We start from the raw sequence: 21,250 nt of genomic DNA on the forward strand, positions 1-21,250 counted from the left end.
GCTCTCCGGGCCGGGCAGGGTATGGGGGCTGTGTATATGTGATCTCCCACCACCCCCCACCTGGCCAGAGCTAAAATAATAAAATGCTGAGCTCACTGTTCCCCCACCCTCTTTCCCGGCACCGGGCTCCTCCCGCTGCTGGGACAGTGCTCCAGTAGCATCGACAGACCAACCGACAGAAGGGGAGGTGAGAAGGGAGGTGGCCACCAGGACTGGTAGGTGGGGAAGGCAGGGGGCTTATGGATCAGAGCCTGACGGGAGATGGGAGGAGAGGGGTGTCTCCTATTGGGAATGATACGGAGTGTGTCTCTGTCTCTCGGCATATGTTTCTGCCACTGTCCGTTCTATCTCTTAACAGTAGTTTACATTGTCAATGCAAGTATCTCACACACTTTCTGGATCTTTCATATTTGGCATGGTGTGTATGTGTAGCTTGTGTGTATTTTCCCTAATGTAAAAGACTGTGTGAGTTTAATCTTCCCACTGTTTTTAGAGAAACTTTATCGCATTTAGAAGGCCTTTCCCACACATTGGTCCGGTGTCACCTTCCCGTCCAAAGCCAGGGACAAATTGTAGGGACTCGGTCCCTTTTGAGACCGTACCACCCTTCCCCCAACCTGGAAGTCCCCCAGCTCTTCTGAGCCCTTGCTTTCCCTTGGGATTTAGAGTTTTAGCAAACATAGAAAGTGAAATTGTGATTCCCCCACAATAAAAGAGGAAATGAGGGTAGAGGAAGAGAACTGTCTCTTTTACTCCCAACCCCCCCACCTTGCTTTCTTAAACCAGTTTAGGGAAAAGGCTGGATTATGAGGAAGAGAGGAGGAATTTCCCTGAAGTTCTCTGTATGCCCCCCTTCCTCTCAATAGGAATTGGGCATGGGGCCAGCTGTGTTGGCTGGGGCCCTGGCAGCTGTGCTTGGGCAAGAGGCACCAACGGGCAAGGTTATAGGGGAGGGTGCTGCCAGGATTTCTCTGTCATACAATGGGCAGATAAATCCAGCTTGGATGCCTGGGATCCCCATCCAGAGTGGCTGAAGCTGGGGAAGCAGGAAGAAGCAAGCTCTGGTTCTAACTACACAACCTAACCTCTCCCCATCTTCCCAGGCCTGACTAGATTTCTAACCTCCAAGGCATCTAGTTCATTGTTCTACCCCCGGCTGTTTTATGTCCTGCTGCGTCTGTGAACATCTTTCCATTATCCAATCACTTTCCCCATGTCCCCCAGGCTCCGTGAGTGCCACACAGTGGGGAGGGGGTGGGGGCCATCATGTCATCGTATCAGAAGGAACTGGAGAAATACAGAGACATAGATGAAGATGAGATCCTAAGGACCTTGAGCCCTGAGGAGCTAGAGCAGCTGGACTGCGAGCTACAGGAGATGGACCCCGAGGTAGGGGCCCCAGCACAGGCGACCAGGAGCAGTCTCCAGGCATTTGGGAAGGGTGAGGGGTCCTGGGTGGCTAAGGTCAGGGCCGCCTACAGGGCTTGGAGTCCCCAGGGGGCCAGGGAAAAGGTGTCTGTAGATGTTTTAGGGAGCCCTGGAGGTGCTCCAGATCAAAGGTCTTACTTGCTCCCCAAAACTCATCCCTAAGAACATGCTCCTGCCAGCTGGACTAAGACAACGTGACCAGACAAAGAAGAGTCCAACAGGGCCCCTGGACCGGGATGCCCTTTTGCAGTACCTGGAGCAGCAGGCACTAGAGGTCAAAGAGCGTGATGACTTGGTGCCCTTCACAGGCGAGAAGAAAGGTATGGAGACCCTAACAACCATGCCTACCCAAATCCAAATGGGTGTCTCTCAAGTGTACCCCCTCCAGCTTCCCTCTCACCTTCCAGCTTCTAGCTGCCCAGGGACTCGGCCACCCTGAAACCTACATGCCATCTTTCACTGTTCAACTTTTTTTTTTTTTTAAGATTTTATTTATTTATTTGTCAGAGTGAGCACAGGCAGACAGAGTGGCAGGCAGAGGCAGATGGAGAAGCAGGCTCCCGCTGAGCAAGGAGCCCGATGTGGGACTCGATCCCAGGACGCTGGGACCATGACCTGAGCCGAAGGCAGTGGCTTAACCAACTGAGCCACCCAGGCGCCCCTCACTGTTCAACTTTTAGAAGAGATCAGGGGACCCAGGAGTCCTGAGCTGGTAGAGGACTCAGGCTTTACAGTGGCCCCTAATGACTCATACCTCTACCTCCTGGAGAAGGAAAGGAAGCTGAAGACCAGGATCTTAGGAGGAATGACCTCTACCTGAACTGTCCTTCATCTTCCCATCAGGGAAACCCTATATTCAGCCCAAGAGAGAAATTCCTGCACAGGAGCAGATCACCCTGGAGCCTGAACTGGAAGAGGCACTGGCCAATGCCACAGATGCTGAAATGTGTGATATTGCAGGTGGGCTGCTGTGGGAAGTTGAGGAGGGCAGGGACACCAGGGCCAGGGGTTTCCACCCAGGGCATGGGACTAGTGAGGAAGGCCCTGAATAGGACACAGATGTTAGAGAAAGCCTCAGGTCGTGGTTTAAAAATTTTTTTTGGTTTATATATTCACTCGTTCGTTTTTTAATTTCATAGTTCACATCTCAAAGGCAATTTTACAGGGATTGTAAGGCAGATAAAAGTGGAACTACCCCAGCTGAAAACAGGAGGAAGTCAGACTCCCTCACACACACACACACACACACACACACACACACACACACACACACACCCTTTTTTTCCTGAATGTGAAATGCTATTGTTTTTCTCTCCCTCATCCTCTAGGGGTTCTTTAGGGACTTACCCTTAGGCCTGTCTCAAAGTCTTAAAAACCACCACCTTTGGCAGTTCATGGAAGGGAACTCTGGGACCTAGGGATAGTGGGAACCTCGTTGGAAGAGTGGAAGAGGTCAGGCCTGAAAACTACAACCGATTCAGAATGAGGAGGGAGGGGGGCTGGGAACAAACCCGTGGCCCCTCTACTTGCTCTCTCCAGCAATTCTGGGCATGTACACACTGATGAGCAACAAGCAATACTATGACGCCATCTGCAGCGGAGAGATTTGCAACACGGAAGGCATCAGCAGTAAGTGTGTCTGGGGGCATGGCACCCGGGGCTTTGGCAGGCAGTCCCAAAGTCAGAGGAAAGGTAGTGAAGGGTGAGACAGGGGGATCATGGAGAGAGTATGGCACATGAATAATAAGAGAACCAATGGGGAGGAGATTGTAGGGGACATGTTGGGGTTTCCTTCTGGCCCTCCCTCACCCACCAGGCGTGGTGCAGCCTGACAAGTACAAACCAGTGCCAGATGAGCCCCCAAATCCCACAAACATCGAGGAGATCCTAAAGAGTGTTCGAAACAATGACAAGGAGCTAGAGGAGGTGAACCTCAATAACATACAGGTATCTGACCGCCCCCTGCCATTCTTCCCATTGAACTATGTGAGTCCCAGATATGTGAGTCCCTTAGCCTGCCATCTCTTCCCCTGTGACAGGACATCCCGATCCCCATGCTAACAGAGTTATGTGAGGCAATGAAGACAAATACCTACGTCCGGAGCTTCAGTCTGGTGGCCACAAGGAGTGGTGACCCCATTGCCAATGTAAGGCAACTTGAAATCCCTAGCCCTCCTCCCGTACCGTGACATGTACCCCGACCAGGTTGTCCGAAGGGGTTGTGCTAGGGGTGCTATTCCCATTATGTTCTCTTAGGGTAGCTTGATGGAGACTCTACCCTCACTCCTATGGCTCATCGCTCTGAAATCTTCAGATTACCTTCTCAGAGAGCCCACCGACTCCACCACAAGCTTACCTCTGTGTTTCCCCTACTACCTGTGTTCCCTTCTGTCTCCATCTAGCCTCTAGCTCCTCAAGGCCTCTTCTTAAAGAGCTGTGTTCCCTCTTGCTCCTGTTCTCTCTTTCCTCAGTCACTTGTGAAACTGTCCCCTAATCCTAACCCAAGTCCCTACTCCCCAGGCGGTGGCAGACATGTTGCGTGAAAATCGTAGCCTCCAGAGCTTGAACATTGAATCCAACTTCATCAGCAGCACAGGGCTCATGGCTGTGTTGAAGGCAGTTCGGGAAAATGCCACACTCACTGAGCTCCGTGTAGACAACCAGGTCAGCATTCCCTTTCGCTGGTCTTTGCATTCAGCTACTATTCACTGACTCTCTTCCCTTGGGCAGCCACTACTGGGTCAGGATCTCATCTACTTTTATCTGAATTCTCCTCTTCCTTGTCTCTATGGAGGGAGCCAAGTCAGCCCCTCATCACCCACTGTGATGAAACAAGGTTCTTCGACCCCCCAAAGGGTTGGTGGTATGGGGCCATGAACAACACAGAGAATGTAGCTGACGGGTCTCATCTCTCCCTCCCCTAGCGCCAGTGGCCTGGCGATGCAGTGGAGATGGAGATGGCCACCGTGCTGGAACAGTGTCCCTCCATTGTCCGCTTTGGCTACCACTTTACACAGCAGGGGCCACGAGCTCGGGCGGCCCAGGCCATGACCCGGAACAATGAACTACGTGAGTAAATGCAGACATGTTCTATGGAGGAAAGGGCAAGGAAGTAGTGGATCCTCTGGAAAGCTTAGTGACTAATAGCCTGGGGTGCTGCCAAAGCAATAATCACATGAGAAGTCCTAAGTGACCAGAAAGTAGATAGAAAAGTCCCCTGCCCCAAATTTATACCTGTAGAAAGGAGGAAAAGAATCTAGACATACCTGTTTGTGGGCATGGTATTTTTATTTGCCATGTCATTTCTTATTTTGCTTTGTTAATGAGGGGTGGGTATGCTTGCTGGCCGAAGACATTACCTCTTTATGAGTCTGGCCGAGGAACTGGAAAGGGGAAGAAGAGCATCTTTGCAGGAAGGAGAAGATGGAACAAAGGCTTGTGTTTACTCTTTCCCATTACAGGTCGCCAGCAAAAAAAGAGATAACACTACCTTTTCCCCTTACCAACTAGAGCTGGGAGCCCTGAATGTCTAAATCCTCATCTCTCCCCTTCCTGTAAATAAAGGCCCTTCTGTCCACTCTGCCTGCCTCCTTCCTTGGGCTTTGGGGTGGGAATCTTGGCGCTAACCCTCAAGGGTTACTGCCAGTTCATCAGGGGATTATTTATACTCTGGGGATCAGCAGGCAGGGAGGGTCAAGTTACCAGGCAGAGGTGGGGGAGCTCCCTCCCTTGGTGTTCCCCATGGCCCTGCCAATGCTGTTAGTTCCTTCTGCTCTCACAGGGTACCTACCCCAGCCCTCTTTCCAGATGTGGCCAGGCCCCCTGGTGCCTACCCACAACCCTCATGTGATCTAAAGGAGGAAAGGACTTTGAGTGGAGGTGAGGAAGAAGGCAGAGAACATGAAGGGCAAAGACCTCCTTCTGACAGACTTATTAATAGGGCATTGGGCTGCGTGCAGCTGACGCTTGGCATGACTTTGGTAGAAGGTGGGGGAGGGGTTAGAAGTATGGGGAGCCATGTACCTTGCAGGGAAGAGTTAGCCAGGCTAAGAATGCAGATTTAAAATCCTGAAATGGGGGGCACCTGGATGGCTCAGTCAATTAAGCATCTGACTCTTGATCTCAGCTCAGGTCTTGATCTCAGGGTCATGAGTTCAAGCCCCACCTTGGGCTCCACGCTGGGCACGCAGTCTCCTTAAAAAAAATTCACCAGTGAAATCCTGAAAATGGACAAAGAAGCAGACTCAAGGAAACTTAGGCTCCCAGAGCCCATTGAAATTTATTTGTGAACTGAGAGGGGAAAGAGGCTGTCAGTCTAAGGGGAGATCAGGGGGCTCCTCTTCATCAGAGTCAAACTCAACATTCTCATCTTTTACCCATCGACCTTGTCCATCTGGGATCCATCCAGAGCTAGAAATATCAGAGAAAACAGAATAGGTCATGAAAAGAGGCTTAAGTTAGTGCAGATAACATGAGAAGGACTGAAATAAAGAGACTCAGAGAGAAAAGAGAAAACTTGAGGAAAGTGATTCTCCATACTCACCTTCGAAGGGTGAGGTAATGATCCAGGGCTCTTCTTCTCGTGGGGCTCATGGGTGCAGGGGACAAGACAGTTGCTGACTCTTTGGCCTGTGGGCCAGTCCCGGGCATGGGTTCTCTAGTAATCTTCCCACCCTTGGGCTCAACCTCTGGGGGTGGCAAAGGGGAATGGGAGACAGAGGGACGAGGGGTTTCTGGTCTGGGTAGAGAAGAATCAACGTCTATAAAAGTGATAAAGGAAAAGGGCAATTTTCCTATGACTCCCAAGCCCTTATAGCAGTGCTTCCTAAACTGTGTTCCTCAAGATATTAGTAAGTATCCTACATAACAAGGAATTTTGGAATCAAATGAATTTTTAAAAGGCTAGGTTATGGGGCACCTGGGTGGCTCAGTGGGTTAAGCCTCTGCCTTCGGCTCAGGTCATGATCTCAGGGTTCTGGGATTGAGCCCCGCATTAGGCTCTCTGCTCAGTAGGGAGCCTGCTTCCCCGCCTCTCTCTGACTGCCTCTCTGCCTACTTGTGATCTCTCTCTCTCTCTCTCAAATGAATAAATAAAATCTTTTAAAAAAATTAAAAATTAAAAAAAAATAAAAGGCTAGGTTAAAACTTTTGAGGTTTTTTTTTTTTTTGATCTTAAGACTTTGTAGAGACCTTCAAATATACTAACATTACTACTCTTCAAGTAGGATTACAAAGTGCCACTTCCAAAACTAAAGAAAAAAAAAGACAAAATTCTCTTTTTTTCTGAAATACCAGTTAACATCTCAGGAATAGTAGTATTCCTGAGAATACAGTTTGGAATACCATCAGTTTAGAGCCATCTATCTCCTCTGTCCCTCCCTACCTCTGGCTTTCCTACCCCACAGACCTGTACTTCCGGCGGCAGCAACTATTATAGTCTGGAGCTCTGTGCAGCGCACTTTGGGTGGTAAGTCGAGTCTGGGTTAACAGAGGAGCCTGGTATGGAGATGGGAAACAGAGTCAGAGTCTTCAGAGCTAGAAACATGTCAGAGCCCTTCAAGCCCTAAGGTGTGCAGCAGGCCCACCTGAAACACACATCCCCCCCTCCCTGACTACCTCAACCTTGGTCTCTGATCGCCTCAATTCATTCTGTTGTCTTGGACTCTGCTCCATTCCCTTTCCTGGCTGCTTCTTGCCATAGAAAAGCTGCAGGCCTGAAGACAGAGAGGAAGAGAATTAAAAAACAGAATAGCAAGAGTGATCTTCAGAGATTTGGAGGGTTTATTCTCTAACTCCGTTTTCCCTCCAACTTACTGGACAGATGTTTCTTGCCTGCACGGTGGGCAGTCAGCATGGCCAGGGTGTCCAGTACAGGTCGGTGGGGACAGATGGCACATGCAAAGCTGGGTAGTAGGGGAGAAGAAGATATTTGGTTCCGGGTGAGTGGGGTCTGGTCTGTAGGTCCCACCTTGACCTAGCAATCCTTTCCAAAGCCAAACTCTGACGTCTCCCAATCTCCACCACCCAATCCCTGTCCCTCACTCCCCACCAAAGAATCCAGATACTTCCGCTCTTCCCCTTAATAACAAAATTTTATTAAGCCTCTAACCGCAGAACCCTGGGATTGATCACTCCTCGCCCTCACCGTCCATCCCGTAGCATCAGCGCCTCATCCTCTGGGATGTAACTGGCCAGCAGGTCCCCGACTCTTCGTTTCTACAGGGGTTAAGGGGGCAGGATCGGCGGGATAGGAGGGCGGGACGGAAGGGAAACGACAGGAACCAGGATTGAATAGGAATAAGGCCCATGAGAACAGAGATCACAGGGCGAAGAAGGGGGTCACTACCCAGCTCTAGTCGATCCCTCCCGCGCCCCACCCCCGCCACCGCAGCTGTTGCCAGAGCAACAAAAACAGCTCCTTCCCCCGGCAGTGAAACTGCTCCCGACGCTCTCCTCTCTTCTCCGCTTACTTTAAGCACATTGAGTTGACTCCAATCATCCCCTTCCCTCTTGAAAGACATTACGACTGACTCCCAGAAGCGAGCAATTCTCCTGAGCCACCTCCCCCACTCCTTCCAGGCCACCGTAGAAAAAATGGGGCGTCTCCTTTTTCCTTAGGGTTTCTTTCCGGTTGGCCTCCTTACTTCCCTGGAAGCGCTTCCCTGCATTCACAGCGCGACTCGAAAGCCCGCCCACAGCCCGCCAAGGGAACCGCACTTCCTGCGCGATCCGGCGACCCCGCACGCGCGGGGCCTTTTGGGATATGAAGTCTTTTTTCAAAGAGCTTGCCGCTCGGCTGCCTCCCGATCCTTGCATCTTGGCTGATTCGAGGCGTCCGGAGAGACAAGAACCTGAACGTGGAGACCGATTTTGATGCTGTGACGGATTTGATGCGGAGCGGGCCTTAGAGGATCTCTGAGTGGAAAGTGTACTACAAACTATTTCGCGGCCCTCACGCGCTTCCTCTGCCGCCGACAGCCCACCTGGGGTGGGCCGGATTTATTCCTGACACGAGCGGGCCAGCCCCGGGACGGGACGGAGCCTGGGTGTGGGGGGTAACCCCCGAGGCCGGGGCTGCCAGACCTGGGGCAGGGGGGAAACTGAGCCAGAGTGTGGAAGAAGGTTTACCGTTCAAAAGTCAGAGGTCAACGTAGCGAATTGTGGTGGGAGGGTCCAAAGTCAGTAGGGTGCTAAGGGTAGTCTCAGGTAGGGACTGAATATTCAGGGCGCAGATTTGTTGGAAGGGGGCTTGGAACGAGGACAAACGAGAGCTCAGGAGGCGCGTAGTGCCAGGGGAGGCGGAGAATTAGGAGAGGAGGCAGGAGGGGAGAGGAATCCCCTGGTTATCCATTCCTAGACCTCAGTCCCGTCACTATCGGGCACTTAGCCAGGCCTCCCTTAGTTGCAACCCCAGCTGTCGGCAGGGTGAGGAGATGGCTTCTCCCTCTAGACAGGCCCCCCTCGGGGGGTCAGGACTGCTGCAAGGGAGCAGGGCTCGTTCTTACGGAAGCCTGGTGCAATCTGCCTGCTCCCCGGTGAGGGAAAGACGCCTGGAGCATCAGTTGGCCCCCGGAGACACCCTGGCTGGACTAGCACTCAAATACGGGGTAACGGTGAGTCTTCCACAATCGGAATGCAGACACTATTTAGAAGAAATTTATTCTTCATTAGAACGTAGTGACCCTTCTAGGCAACTTCCCCAGAAATTTTCCTAATTGTGTTGTGGGCTGATTCACCTTTATCTTTTTCTTTTCCCATCTCAGTGTTGCCCTGTCTGGTTGGGACAAATCTTGTGCCACTATACCAGTGGAGAGGAGCTGCTTCTATTTATTCTGTCAGTCTCTATCCTAGAGACTTTACATACATTGGCCTATTTGGTTTTCACATCCCTACCAAGCATACAATTATTGTCTGCTGTTTATGGGCGAAGAAACTGAGACCTAGATTGGCTAACCAATTTAACCAAGGTCAAATAACTAATGAGTGTTAGAGCGGGAATTAAAACAGGTCTGACTCCAAAGCTCATACTATTAACCACATAAAAACTTTTTAATTGCAAGTGATTGAACATTTACAGCAAACAATGGAGAGCTGGTTTCTAATTCTAAATTTTTATGAGACCAGAACTCTAACCACTCTAGTTTTAAGTTGTTGTTGTTTTAAGATTTATGTATTTATATTGGGGGAGGGGAGGTGAATTGCAGAGGGAGAGGGAGAGAGAATTCCAAGCCCACTCACAGGCAAGCATGGAGCCCTCCCCAGGACTGTAAGGCCAGGACCTGAGCAGAAATCAAGAGTCCATCACTTAATCGACTGGGCCATCCAGACGCCCCTACTTCTAAGTTTGTAAACTCGATCTCTTCTGGTTCTTTTTTACTCCTCAGCTCTGTGCCTTCTTTCCAGTAGGGTGGCCTCCATGGTGTAAAACAGGCACTCTCTACACCAGGCATTTCAGGCCATGCATGTGGTATGTTTAATAGGTGTAAAAATACATTGCATTGAAATTGATGAGTTTTTTTCATATCATGTCAAATTTAGCCACCATTTCCTTTTTTTTTTTTTAAAGATTTTATTTATTTGACAGACAGATCACAAGCAGGCACAGAGGCAGGCAGAGAGAGAGGAGGAAGCAGGCTCCCTGCTGAGCAGAGAGCCCGTTGCGGGGCTTGATCCCAGGACCCTGGGATCATGACCTGAGCCGAAGGCAGAGGCTTTAACCCACTGAGCCACCCAGGCGCCCCTCCTTTTTTTTATTACAATTTTTTTTAGCCAACATTTTAAAAAAGATTTATTTATTTATTATTTTAGAGAGAGAAAGCACGGGGTGGGGAGGGGCAGGGAGAGAGGGAGAGAAAGAGTGTCAAGCAGACTCCCTCCTAAGCTTGGAGCCAGATGCCAGGCTCTATCTCACAACTCTGAGATCATGACCTGAGCAGAGTTCAAGAGCCAGGCACTCAACTGCAGCTGAGCTACCCAGGCACCCAGGCACCCTAGCCAATATTTCTATGCTTGGTATGTTTTGTTTGTTTGTTTTAAATAAAGATTTTATTTATTTATTTGACAGAATGAGAGAGAGGGAGGGCATGAGAGGAGAGAGGGTCAGGGGGAGAAGCAGATACCCTGCTGAGCAGGGATCCTGATGTGGGACTCAATCCTGGGACTCCAGGATCATGACCTGAGCTGAAGGCAGTCGCTTAACCAACTGAGCCACCCAGGCGCCCTATGTTTAAGTACTGTTTTAGACTTCCCAAGAGATAGAAACATAAATAAAATGTGTAGCCATTGGCCTCATGTAATTTGCAGCCTAGTGAGAAATAAAGAGACACAGATAATGATTGCAGGTGACAGAATGTGATGAGTTTATAGAGGTATTAACAAAGGGTTGGAAATCAGAAAAGAAGATTAATTTGTATTTGGAAAGGGATTAGGAAGGACATAAGTGTAGATTTTACAGAAATTTTAAGGGGCCTTGAAAGATTTAGAAGTTCCTTCCTGTAGCTCCTCTACAAACCTATAAAAGGTCATACCTTTTACATGTTTGTCTTTCCAATGACCTGTACTTTCCTTAAGGGACAGAACTTTTTTTTTTTTTAAAGGAATTTTATTTTATTTATTTTATTTTATTTATTTATTTGACAAAAAGAGATCACAAGTAGGCAAAGAGGCAGGCAGAGAGAGAGAGGGAGGAAGCAGGCTCCCTACTGAGCAGAGAGCCCGATGCGGGCCTTGATGCCAGGACCCTGGGATCATTACCCGAGCCGAAGGCAGAGGCTTTAACTCACTGAGCCACTCAGGTGCCCAGAACTATTTTCTTTCAATTTTTTATCTCTGGAGTCTGGCATAGTCCCCATCACATAGAAGCTCATAGATGTGTTTTGAATGAATGGAAGCATGGCTAAGATTTCCACAGGTGGAGACAGGGAGGATAGGAAAGTGAACATTTCAAGTAGAGGCCATGGCCTAAACAAAAGAAGTGGATAAGAAAGTACTAAGTGGCCCCTCCATCCCAGCAGAGGCTCAGAAGCTATGCAAAGAAGGAAACCGTGCCACTGGTAAATTAGCAATTATTTATGGAGGTTTTCTTACAGCCCTGTACCTTTCTGAGTACATAAAAGCCCTGTAGTCTAGTGAAGGGTGCCAGGTTTTGGCCTCATTCTGCTGCTTACTAGCTGAGTGGCTGCATAAGTCACTGTACCTGTCTGGGACCTCAGTTTCCTTGCCATTTGTAAAATGAGGAAGAGGTATTGAATAATGGTAATTACTTGAGTTATCACCTGTCATTAAGGAACATTTAGAATGTGCCAAGTTCTGTATATCATCTCCTATTATCTCTGTAAGATTTTATGAAGTGGATATAACTAGTCCCCAAATATTTAAAGATAAGGAAAGTGAGGCTTAGGGAGATAACTTGCTACAGACTACAGGTCTACTTTGTAAAGCTAGGATTCAGACCAGGATACCTCATTCTAAAATCCTCACTTTGAACTGCTCTGTTAAACTAACTAGATTCTAATGGCCTTTCTAGCTCAGCCGATGGCTCAGCAGCCTAGGACTCCTCTGGGGTTTGGCTTTGGTTACATCCTTTTTTTTTAAAGATTTTATTTATTTATTTGACAGACAGAGATCACAAGCAGGCAGGGAGGCAGGCAGAGAGAGAGGAGGAAGCAGGCTCCCCGCTGAGCAGAGAGCCCAATGCGGGGCTTGATCCCAGGACCCTGGGATCATGACCTGAGCCAAAGGCAGAGGCTTTAACCCACTGAGCCACCCAGGCGCCCCTGGTTACATCCTTTTTAAAGGGGGAATGATGTAGTCTTATATGGCACTTCTAGGAAATAATAAAGGCACCAGAAAATTCACAGAAGTCATGGCATCTTGGAGGTAGGGACTTAGGATATTAATCTAGGCAAAATAAAATTTATAGCATCAAAGTGCTTTGCAAAATAAAGGTTAAAAACTGCAAGCCAATTTTAACTTTTTTTATTGTTCAAATTAATCCAGTTTTATTTGAAACACTTTATATATAGCATAAGATTTTTACTAACATACTGCATTGGTGGTTTCTATATTTTCTTATCTAGTTTATTTACTCATAAAGCATTAATGAACCTCTGCTGTGTGCCAGGTTTGTGTGATGCTGAGGAGTGCCTTAGGATACAGAAACAGCATCCCTGCCCTCAAAGGACTCACAGAGTTTGGGCAAGACAAATATGCAAAGAGGTGAATGACAATATAATAGGGTAGGTATTATATGGCAATATTTACAGTATACCTTGGGAGCCCTGGAGAAGGTAACACAAAGGGAGTGATAGTTGATGAGAAGAAGTTTTCTCAGCAGAGAAGGGGATGGTGGAGAAGTATTTTAGGTAGATAAAGACACGAAGGTGTGAAAAATCCTAAAATATTCAGAAAAAAAAATGAAAAGTTCAAGATGGTAAAATGTATAGATGGGAGAAGAAGAGAGATGAGGCCAAACTTAGGGGGATAGATTGAGAACCCTTGAAATGCTAATTTGAATTTTATCTCTGAGCCAATGGAAAGTCATAGGGGGTTGATAAGCAGGGTAGTAGGTTGATCAGATTAATTTTTTTAGAAAGATAGATGTTAGCAAGGTGGAGATACATAGAAATGGAGAGAGGAGGACCAGTTAAAAAAACAAAACAAAACAGTTACAATACCCGGATGAGAAATATTAAGAATCTGTTCTAAGGTGATGGTGGTCAAATGAAGGTCAGACTGGACAGGGGAGAGATTTTTGCAGCATTTTTATTGACCATTTGGGCACAGGTGGTGAAAGAAAAGAGCAACTTAAGGATGGCATTGATATTTCTACCTTGGATGGCAAGTGGAAGGTAATGCCAATCACTGTGTCTGGTGATGAATAAAATAGGTAATAAATATTTGGTCAGTGAAATTATTAATATCAGTATGAAAAAGCTTGCCCAGAAGGAGTAAAAAGGCCCAGAATTCCAGTTCTAGCTTTGTCATTAGCTTGCTGGATAGTCTTATGCAAGTAACTTAACCTCTCTGAGCCTCAGTTCCTTCATCTTTAACAGAAGTTCTTAAAGTGCGGTCTAGGGATCCCTAGGAGTCCCAGAGACTCTCCAGGGATCCACAAGGTCAAAACTATTTTTTCATAGTAATGCTAATAAGGCTTTGTCTTTTTCATTCTCATTCTCATGAGTGAACTACATTTTCCAGAAGCTACATGACATTTAATATTATAGCCCATTAAATGTAGAGGCAGATAGGAGAATCTTCTGTGGTCTTCTGTTAAGTCAGACATTTAAGTGACGTGCAAAAATGTAAAACAGTGCCTCTCTTTTTGCTCCATTTGTTGTTGTTTTGGAAAATAGTCCTTTTTCATTAAAATATTTTATGTTAACATGTAATGGTTATTTTTTTTTTTTAAGATTTATTTATTTTAGAGAGAGCAAGAGCAAGCGTGGGGTGGGGGTTGCCAAGGGAGAGAGAGAAGCTCCAGCAGACCCTCTGCTGAGCAAGGAGCCTGACCTGGGGCTCAGTCCCACGACCCTGAGATAATGACCTGAGCTGAAATCAAGAGTCATATACTTAACCGACTGAGCTACCCAGGTGCCCCATAATGGGTTATTTTATTTTAAGATTTTTATTTATTTATTTGACAGAGAGAAAGCAGGAGAGCACAGTAGGGGGAGTAGCAGAGGGAGAAACAGGCTCCCCGCTGAGCAGGGAGCCCAACACAGCTCGATCTCAGGACCCTGGGATCATGCCCTGAGCCAAAGGCAACCGCTTAACCAGCAGAGCCACCCAGGCGCCTCTAATGGATTATTTTATATAAATACACATTTTTCAGTTTGTTCAGTTTTAATTTATAATACCTTAAATGTTGATAGCTATAGCCTCCATAAATGAAAGCTTTTTTCCTCAATAGTTTTTAATAATGTAAAGGGACCCTAACACCGAAAAGTATGGTAACCGCTGATCAATAAAATAGGAATGATAAAAAAATAAATAAAATAGGAATGATACTAATATCAGCCCTTTGTATTTTAGCTTGGTTGTGATAGGGTCACATAAGACTCTGTACAGTCACTTTAAAAGGGATGAGATACTGAACAGGTAGAAGATTGATCATTCTTACTGTCATTAATTGTGGTGACTTTTTTTTAAAGATGGAACAGATTAAGCGTGCAAACCGCCTTTATACTAATGACTCCATCTTCCTGAAGAAAACCCTCTACATCCCCATCCTGACAGAGTCCAGAGACCTGTTCAATGGTTTGGATTCTGAGGAAGAGAAGGATGGAGAGGAAGAGGCCCAGTCAAGTAAGGATGAAGTTCCGCCACACAGAGCTGACAGGAAGAAACAAGAGACAGGCTCAGCACGTGCTAACGGGGAGGTCCTTCCCACACCTGGCCGGGAACCCCCAACTCCCATCCATGACCTCTCCGCCTCTGATTTCCTTAAGAAGCTTGATTCACAGATCAGCCTGTCAAAGAAGGCTGCTGCCCAGAAGCTGAGAAAGGGGGAAAGTGGGTGAGTCTTGAATGGTTCCTTTTAAGCCCCTCCGCAGACTTCTTCATCCTTACAGCCTAACCTGACCCGTCACACAAATAAGCAAGCTCAGTGTCAGCAGAAACAAGGTAAAGCCTTTCACCCTGTCCCCCACCGTGGGGGGAAGGGTCCCAACAGCAGAGCCAGTGGCTCCTGGGATGGGTACAGCAGCAGGAAAGGGTTCTTCATTCTCATTGGGGTAAAATAGGTGAGTGTCGTTGTAGCTCTGATGATCATGAAGGAGCATTAGGGTGAGAATTTATCGAGAGGGTGATGAGACTCCATCTCGGAGCTAGCAGCTCATGTACGTTAGGGGGGAGGACAGCTTCCCATGAGCCCTTTCTCAGGTTCTTCCCCTGACCTGTCATGCCTCCTTTCCTCACCTGCAGGGTACCTGGGGAGGATTCAGGCCTTCACTTGAGCTCCCCTCGGATGCAGCAGCGAGCAGTCCTAGGGCCAGTGCCTCTGACCCGGACCTCTCGGACCCGGACACTTCGGGACCAAGAGGATGAAATCTTCAAACTCTGATGTCCCCAGAACTGATTGAGAAAACAAGATGTTGAAGGAGCAATTTGAGGGGGGAGAGGAGCCCGAGGTGAAGCTGAAGAACAAGGCTTCCCAGCCTGCCTCCCTCCCTCCTGCCTCCTTCCCAGCCTCCAGTCGATCTAGAGTTCCTTGGCCTGGGCCAGCTTTATTGGGGATGGGGAACAGAACCCTCTTCAGTTCTTGGGCTGAATCTAGAACTGTATTTTAGATTCAAAAAAGGCTCTTTTTATATCCCTGCTGCCTTTCCCATCCCCTTTACCATTCCTTGGCCTTAGAGCAGGGAGACAAGGACTCCCCCAACCCCTGCCCCCTCCCTGTTTCAGACTGTATTACCTAATTTATTTGGTGCTATCTTGTAGTATTTATTTGCTGTATCTTACTGTTTCCCTCTTGTAATGAAGAAAGAGGATTTCTATAGCTCTGGAGTGAGGGGAATCCGGGAACAGTGAGCCAGTGACTACTCGTTCCCCACCTTCCCCACCTTCTTAGGCAAGCATGTTACTGAGGATGGGGCAGTCCGTGATCTAGCCCTTCTGCAGAGAATGGCAGATAGTACTGGACCTATCCCCCAATCTCAAAGTAAAGAATTTGGGCTCAGTTTTGACTAACCAGTTCATAATTTTTTCATAACTCTTGCTCTGAAGAAAAACAGCAGTGTAGGGACCGGAACTCTCCATGCCACCAGTTCGCCCTTCTAACCTGCTCCTCTGTTCAGCCTATGCGAGGCTAAGGGATGAAAGAAGAATTAACCTTGGAATTTGAAGAGGACAGTTGGGGGAGACTCTTTGTTGTGGGAGTTTCTTTGTTACACTCCCTCCCCACCAGAGCCTGTTGATCTATGCCTTGCTCCTCACTGCATATTTATTTGCAATTTGTAGCACTGATCTGCAGTACAGTTGGTTTTTGGGGTTTTTTGTTGTTTTTGTTGTTGTTTTTTAGTTTCTTAAGCAGAAGTAGGCAAGGAGACCCCAATGATACTTGGAAATATGCCTCAGTCTCTCATAATGGAAATGGTGAGAGGAGAGATGAGTGGTGTTTCTCTATCTCTTGCCTCTGTGATGGTCGTAAGGTATAAGAAGCTGGAGAGATTAAACATTGAGCCCTGTGTATGTTTTAGTAGTTTTATTTCCCCTGTGAGACTCTCCACTGCCCTAACCCCTTCTTCTTGCGCTCTGGAACAAAGCCTCCGGTATCTGTCCAGGCTCTGCCTGGAGCTGGAGGTCTGGGATCCCATTCCCCCTTCTGTCTTTAGTGTCCCCTGAAGGGTTAGATGAGCTATGCCCTCTTCCCCTGGTTCACCAGGGAGGGGGGCTTCCCTGTTTCAAATGTCCCTTGGTTGGGGGGAGATAGAGATCCAAGTTTCACTTCGTCTTTTTTCAGGCAGCTTTGCTTCCTGTCCCGGGGCTGGAGTGGGAGAGGCGTCAACACTCAGCTTTGCTGCTTCTCCACCAGCAGTTTGGGGGTGGGGTTGTCTCAGAGGCAAAAGCACTCTGGGGAAAGACTGAAGCCTGAGGCTTGAAAAGCATCAGTGCACCAAGCAGGGCAAGAGAGCCCTTTTGGTGTCACTTTCTCAGTCCGGCCACACGGCTCGGGTGGACGGCCCTGGGGCTTGGGCCCTCAGAGCTTGCCCTCATCCAGCAGCTTCCTGAGCCCATCGCAGATCTTGGTCCGGTGCTGAGTGAAGTCTGGCCCATAGAGGGCCGTGAGGAGGCCGGCGTCGGAGAAGTGGTCGAACACATGGCGGATGCGGCCATGGGACTTGGGCGTGAGGTGGCATGCCACTAGCTCCAGCAGCAGATCCCGGCACTCAGTCAGCAGGCCGGCCAGTACTGCCGCCTCGAAGGTGAAGTCCACCTCACTGAAGCTGAGTGCCGTCATGGCACCCTGGCGCAGCTTTTGGCGGAAGCTGGCGGCCAGGTCCAGCTCACCGGGGCCGAAGCAGCCACTGCGGTGCAACACGGCCACCTTGACCGCCACCTTGATGAGGTCCTTGAGCACCCGCTGTGCCTGTGGCCGGCTGTGCGTGTACTCTTTGGAAATGCGGTAGAGCTCATCGAGCACCTCACTGCTCGTCTCGTCCATGAACAGATGCGCCACAGAGCGACCGGCCATCTTACTCAGGAGCTTCTTCTCCGCCTGCAGTGCCAGACTCTTTGAGCTGAAGGACTCCATAGTTCCTGGGGGAGCAAGAAGGGGGTGGGGGGTCTGTGGTCAGTCACTGGAGGGAAGGCCACAGGCTTCCTTAGAAAGACAGCAACGGCTTTTCCCTGTCTTGGTTTCTATCTCATTGTCATCTTTCTCTGCCATCTTTTTCCCCCCTGAGCCTCCTCAGTCTTCTATGCCTTGTTCCCATTTCTTTTCCTGTGGACCTGGAGGAGATCTTGAGCTCCACCCCTCCCAGCAGGGCAGTGACAGCTTTGGCGGGGGACCTGAGGGCATACAGGGTGCTAGCCCCCACAAGTGCAGCCCAAAGCGGAAGTTAGTTGGCTGCTGCTGGCCTACAGGGTAGAAGATAAGGCTTACCTGGCAGCTAGTTCTCAGAGCAACCATGGCCGCCACTAACCAGGGGCCAGACATCTATAAGGTGTGGCTGTTACTCTCCTTGTTTTACAGCCAGGTAAACTGAGGCTTGCCTTAAATAACTGACCCAAGGTCAGATGCAACCCTCTTCCTGACTCTGGAAAAGTCAGTGGCAGCTCGTGTGCTATATTGCCTTTAAGAAAGTGAGTGAGATGAGGGTCCCAGGAGTGCGGATAAAAATGCTCACTCACATTTATGGAGAACCTATGTGCCAAGTTGCTTTATGGGAACTGTCCCAGTCTTCCCAACCCTTTGTAAGGTAGGTGTCCCCATCCTGCAATGAGAATACTGACGCTAAGAGAAATCAAGCAACTCTGCCAAAGTCACTAGGAAATGATTAAAATGGGCTTCCAACCACAGAAACCTCCTTCCCGGGAATGCTTTCAATGGGTTGCTACGGACCAAAGAAGCATGAGACACCTCTCGGGGGGGCAGGTGATACTGGAGGCCCACAGTCTTCTGCGGGGACCTAACCAAGGACCCTCCTGGTGGCACATCACCACCGCATATCCAGGGTGCTCTCCCCATGGTCCTTGCCCGCGGATCTGCTTGTTTTGCTTCTTACTTCCCCCTCCCCTGCTCTGCAGGATGTGGCTGTTACCACAGCGAGGAGCAGCCTCGCCCTCTCCCCCAAACCAAAATGGGAGTCTGAAGACACAGGGGAGATGGGCACTGTGGCGGGAAGGGTCTTCCCCCGCTGTATCAGGCCAGTGCTAACCTGGAGCCTTGCTTTTTGCTCCTGGGCCTGCCTGGGGTTTTCTGGACTGGGCTCCACAGCCGGAAGAGGAGATTGCTCCATGTGAGCCTTCCTTCCTCCTTGGCCTTCCTGTTACCCAGCTCTTCATTGCACCCATGGTTTTCTCACATCTGGTCCACTGTCCTGTCCCTCCAGCTTCAGCCTCCCTTTTTTCTCTTGCCTGGGTCCTGCCCTGCGATCCTCTAGCCAAGCTCTTCCCCGGCCCTTATGTCTACCTCCATGTCTCCTACACATCTCACATGTACTCTCACATCTCTCAGTACTCTGTCACACACCCATATCACCCCTGTGCCTCCACCCTGCTTCTCTACCATCCCAAACCATGTCTTCCTTTCTGAGGCTGCCCCCGGGCAGGCTGAGCTGGGCCTCTCCTGGGGACCCAAGAATTCTGGCAAGGGAGTCTCACAACATGGAAGGCTCAAGCTGACAGACCTGGGACTCTTCTGCCACCATCACGCCTAAAGCCTGTACCCTTCTGTCACTGACAGCCCCTCACCTGCCTCGTGCGCTGGGTGCCAGTCTTGCCTTGGACGTTCCGGGAGAGCTGACAGAATGGAGAAGCTCCTAAGTGAGAGGCCCTTTGGCTTGGCCCCACCCCTCAAGCCCCGCCTTCCTACCCTGTGCTCAACCTCCGGTTCATCACACTGTCCCTAAGACCGCCTGTGGCCCAACAACCTCCTAGAAATGCAACAAAGGTCAAAAGGAATAGCAGTCTGCAGGAAATCGCCGTGGTTTTGTGAGGTTAGGAAGAGGGATTGCACATCCTCTGCGCTCAAATTGTTTGTCTGCCTCTTTATTTCCTTGATACCCAGTTCCTTGGGATCATCTTACATTTCTGTGGTTTTGGGAAGGATGTGAAGTACGAACCGCTACGGTGGGGTCAGTGGGAAAAGTTTGGGCCAGAGGCCAGCAGACGTGAGTATGTTCCTGGAGTTTCCAGGGAAGGGCGGTGCTTGGGGCAATAGTACCTGAGCACAGGCTTCCAGTACCTGTCTGGGTAACGGAAGGCAGGGACTGTTCCTGCCCCCAACTCTAGAGAGCAAGGTGCTGGGGCCACAGCAGCCAAACCAGATGTGACCAGCAGGTGTCAGCAAAGCACTGAAGCACTAGAGGCAACAAACCTGCTTCCTCTGCTTTGTAGCTGCTACAGGGATGCAGAAACGAAGGTAAGTTATAGTTTCTGAATGAGGCCAAAATATTTACCATCAAGAATCATCCTTGGGGCCCCGGGGTGACTCACTTGGTTAAGAGACTGCATTCAGCTCAAGTCGTGATCCCAGGGTCTCGGGATGGGCTCCCTGCTCAGCGGGGAGTCTGCTGCTCCCCTCCCTCGGCCATGAGGGAGGCCCCTCCCTGCCGTGCTTCATTTCTCTCGCCCTCTCTCTCTCTCTCTCTCTCAAATAAATAGATAAAATCTTAAAAAAAAAAAAAAGAATCAGACAGCCTTGTCAGGGAGATAAACTTAAGCGTATGTAACTACAGTGCAAGTAAATGATGTCATTAACTTAATAGAAATTAGAAGAAGAATTAGAATAAAGAGAAGTTTAGATTATATCTGATACGAGGGCCGAAGAGGCAGAATGAGAAGGGTGGGTTCAACTATCTACTAGGCAGAGATGGGGAAGAAGTGCTTCTTCTGAAGATGGGAATTAGCATAAGCCATTCAACAAATAAAGGTAATGTGGCGGGGGGGGGGGGGGGGGGGGGGGCGTGCCTGGGTGGCTCAGTGGGTTAAAGCCTCTGCCTTCGGCTCAGGTCATGATCCCCGGGTCCTGGGATCTCTGCTCAGCTGAGAGCCTGCTTCCCCCCACCTCCTCTGCCTGCCTCTCTGCCTACTTGTGATCTCTGCCTGTCAAATAAATAAATGAAATCTTAAAAAAAAAAAAGGTAATGTGGGGCATACTCAGGAAGTGCTGATTTATTCAGTATGTCTGCAACCCGGGCTGTTTGAGAAAGAAGTGAAGGAAAAGCAGATCGTGGTAAGCTTTAACAAATTGCTCAAGCATTCCCACATCTGTGGGCAGTAGGGAGACATTCGGCATTTCGGTTCATCAGGGGAGAGATATCAGGAGCTCAGTGGGAATGGGTGTGAGGCTTCATTAAGTTTTTAGCTGTGGGAGAGCCTGCTGGATCAGGGTTTAGCTTGCTTCAGCACAGGATGAGGCCGGATCTCGGGCTTTGGTAATTTTACAAGAAGCTGCAGCAGAAGGGGAAGAATTGGAACCATTGGCCGACTGGCAAAAGTTGAAGAGTAGACTGAAGTTCAGAAGTAGAAGCCATCCTCACAGCTTGGACGCCACAATCATGGGTTCTGCCTCTTGGAGATAGTGGTTGAGTCTTGGCCCCTTCCTTATTCCCATCTCTCACCGCAGGGTCTAGACCCAAGTGCCCCTGATACAACCTAA

The 21,250-nt window shown here is 49.1% G+C and overlaps 4 protein-coding genes across 7 annotated transcripts; 2 read left to right on the top strand and 2 right to left on the bottom strand.

The window, feature by feature from the left end:
• Positions 1-50: 50 nt before the first annotated feature.
• TMOD4 (tropomodulin 4) lies at positions 51-5,008 on the top strand. Of its 3 annotated transcripts, none has more exons than XM_047725534.1 (10): positions 51-187; positions 1,225-1,389; positions 1,592-1,748; positions 2,272-2,388; positions 2,968-3,057; positions 3,245-3,375; positions 3,468-3,575; positions 3,949-4,092; positions 4,353-4,497; positions 4,890-5,008. In XM_047725534.1, exons 2-10 carry the CDS (start codon positions 1,267-1,269, stop codon positions 4,910-4,912), a joined length of 1,038 nt encoding a protein of 345 aa, XP_047581490.1. In that variant the 5' UTR covers positions 51-187; positions 1,225-1,266; the 3' UTR covers positions 4,913-5,008. The 3 variants fall into 3 exon arrangements, with proteins under 3 accessions (XP_047581490.1, XP_047581491.1, XP_047581489.1); XM_047725533.1 differs by having other exon boundaries at positions 61-215; XM_047725535.1 differs by lacking the exon at positions 3,468-3,575 and having other exon boundaries at positions 59-215.
• Positions 5,009-5,677: 669 nt separating this feature from the next.
• SCNM1 (sodium channel modifier 1) lies at positions 5,678-8,087 on the bottom strand. The gene is made up of 7 exons (XM_047725536.1): positions 7,899-8,087; positions 7,574-7,644; positions 7,243-7,331; positions 7,045-7,142; positions 6,836-6,924; positions 5,972-6,166; positions 5,678-5,838 (listed from the first exon to the last, which is right to left on the bottom strand). The coding sequence occupies exons 1-7, from the start codon at positions 7,947-7,949 to the stop codon at positions 5,739-5,741; spliced, it is 693 nt and encodes a 230-aa protein (XP_047581492.1). The 5' UTR covers positions 7,950-8,087; the 3' UTR covers positions 5,678-5,738.
• An 83-nt stretch (positions 8,088-8,170) lies between these two features.
• On the top strand, positions 8,171-16,617 carry LYSMD1 (LysM domain containing 1). Its single transcript, XM_047725537.1, has 3 exons — positions 8,171-9,041; positions 14,580-14,944; positions 15,352-16,617. The coding sequence occupies exons 1-3, from the start codon at positions 8,862-8,864 to the stop codon at positions 15,488-15,490; spliced, it is 684 nt and encodes a 227-aa protein (XP_047581493.1). The 5' UTR covers positions 8,171-8,861; the 3' UTR covers positions 15,491-16,617.
• Positions 16,617-19,424, bottom strand: TNFAIP8L2 (TNF alpha induced protein 8 like 2). 2 transcript variants are annotated; one of them, XM_047725540.1, is made up of 2 exons: positions 19,342-19,424; positions 16,617-17,694 (listed from the first exon to the last, which is right to left on the bottom strand). In XM_047725540.1, the coding sequence occupies exon 2, from the start codon at positions 17,678-17,680 to the stop codon at positions 17,126-17,128; it is 555 nt and encodes a 184-aa protein (XP_047581496.1). In that variant the 5' UTR covers positions 17,681-17,694; positions 19,342-19,424; the 3' UTR covers positions 16,617-17,125. The 2 variants fall into 2 exon arrangements, with proteins under 2 accessions (XP_047581496.1, XP_047581494.1); XM_047725538.1 differs by having other exon boundaries at positions 16,617-17,685; positions 19,342-19,413.
• Positions 19,425-21,250: the final 1,826 nt, after the last annotated feature.

This window comes from Lutra lutra, chromosome 4, assembly GCF_902655055.1.
Source record: "Lutra lutra chromosome 4, mLutLut1.2, whole genome shotgun sequence".
Lineage (NCBI taxonomy): Eukaryota > Metazoa > Chordata > Mammalia > Carnivora > Mustelidae > Lutra > Lutra lutra.

What these genes read in the sequence shown, in the direction of transcription:
- TMOD4 (XM_047725534.1), top strand. Translation starts at nt 1,267, where the DNA reads ATGTCATCGTATCAGAAGGAACTGGAGAAATACAGAGACATAGATGAA. An exon ending in TGAAATGTGTGATATTGCAG is followed by an intron (nt 2,389 to 2,967) that starts GTGGGCTGCTGT and finishes TGCTCTCTCCAG; the next exon opens with CAATTCTGGGCATGTACACA. An exon ending in TGAACCTCAATAACATACAG is followed by an intron (nt 3,376 to 3,467) that starts GTATCTGACCGC and finishes CCCCTGTGACAG; the next exon opens with GACATCCCGATCCCCATGCT.
- TNFAIP8L2 (XM_047725540.1), bottom strand. Translation starts at nt 17,680, where the DNA reads ATGGAGTCCTTCAGCTCAAAGAGTCTGGCACTGCAGGCGGAGAAGAAG.
- SCNM1 (XM_047725536.1), bottom strand. Translation starts at nt 7,949, where the DNA reads ATGTCTTTCAAGAGGGAAGGGGATGATTGGAGTCAACTCAATGTGCTT. An exon ending in GTCAACTCAATGTGCTTAAA is followed by an intron (nt 7,645 to 7,898) that starts GTAAGCGGAGAA and finishes TAACCCCTGTAG; the next exon opens with AAACGAAGAGTCGGGGACCT. An exon ending in GATCAGAGACCAAGGTTGAG is followed by an intron (nt 6,925 to 7,044) that starts GTAGTCAGGGAG and finishes TCTCCATACCAG; the next exon opens with GCTCCTCTGTTAACCCAGAC.
- LYSMD1 (XM_047725537.1), top strand. Translation starts at nt 8,862, where the DNA reads ATGGCTTCTCCCTCTAGACAGGCCCCCCTCGGGGGGTCAGGACTGCTG. An exon ending in CACTCAAATACGGGGTAACG is followed by an intron (nt 9,042 to 14,579) that starts GTGAGTCTTCCA and finishes TTTTTTTTAAAG; the next exon opens with ATGGAACAGATTAAGCGTGC. An exon ending in CTGAGAAAGGGGGAAAGTGG is followed by an intron (nt 14,945 to 15,351) that starts GTGAGTCTTGAA and finishes CCTCACCTGCAG; the next exon opens with GGTACCTGGGGAGGATTCAG.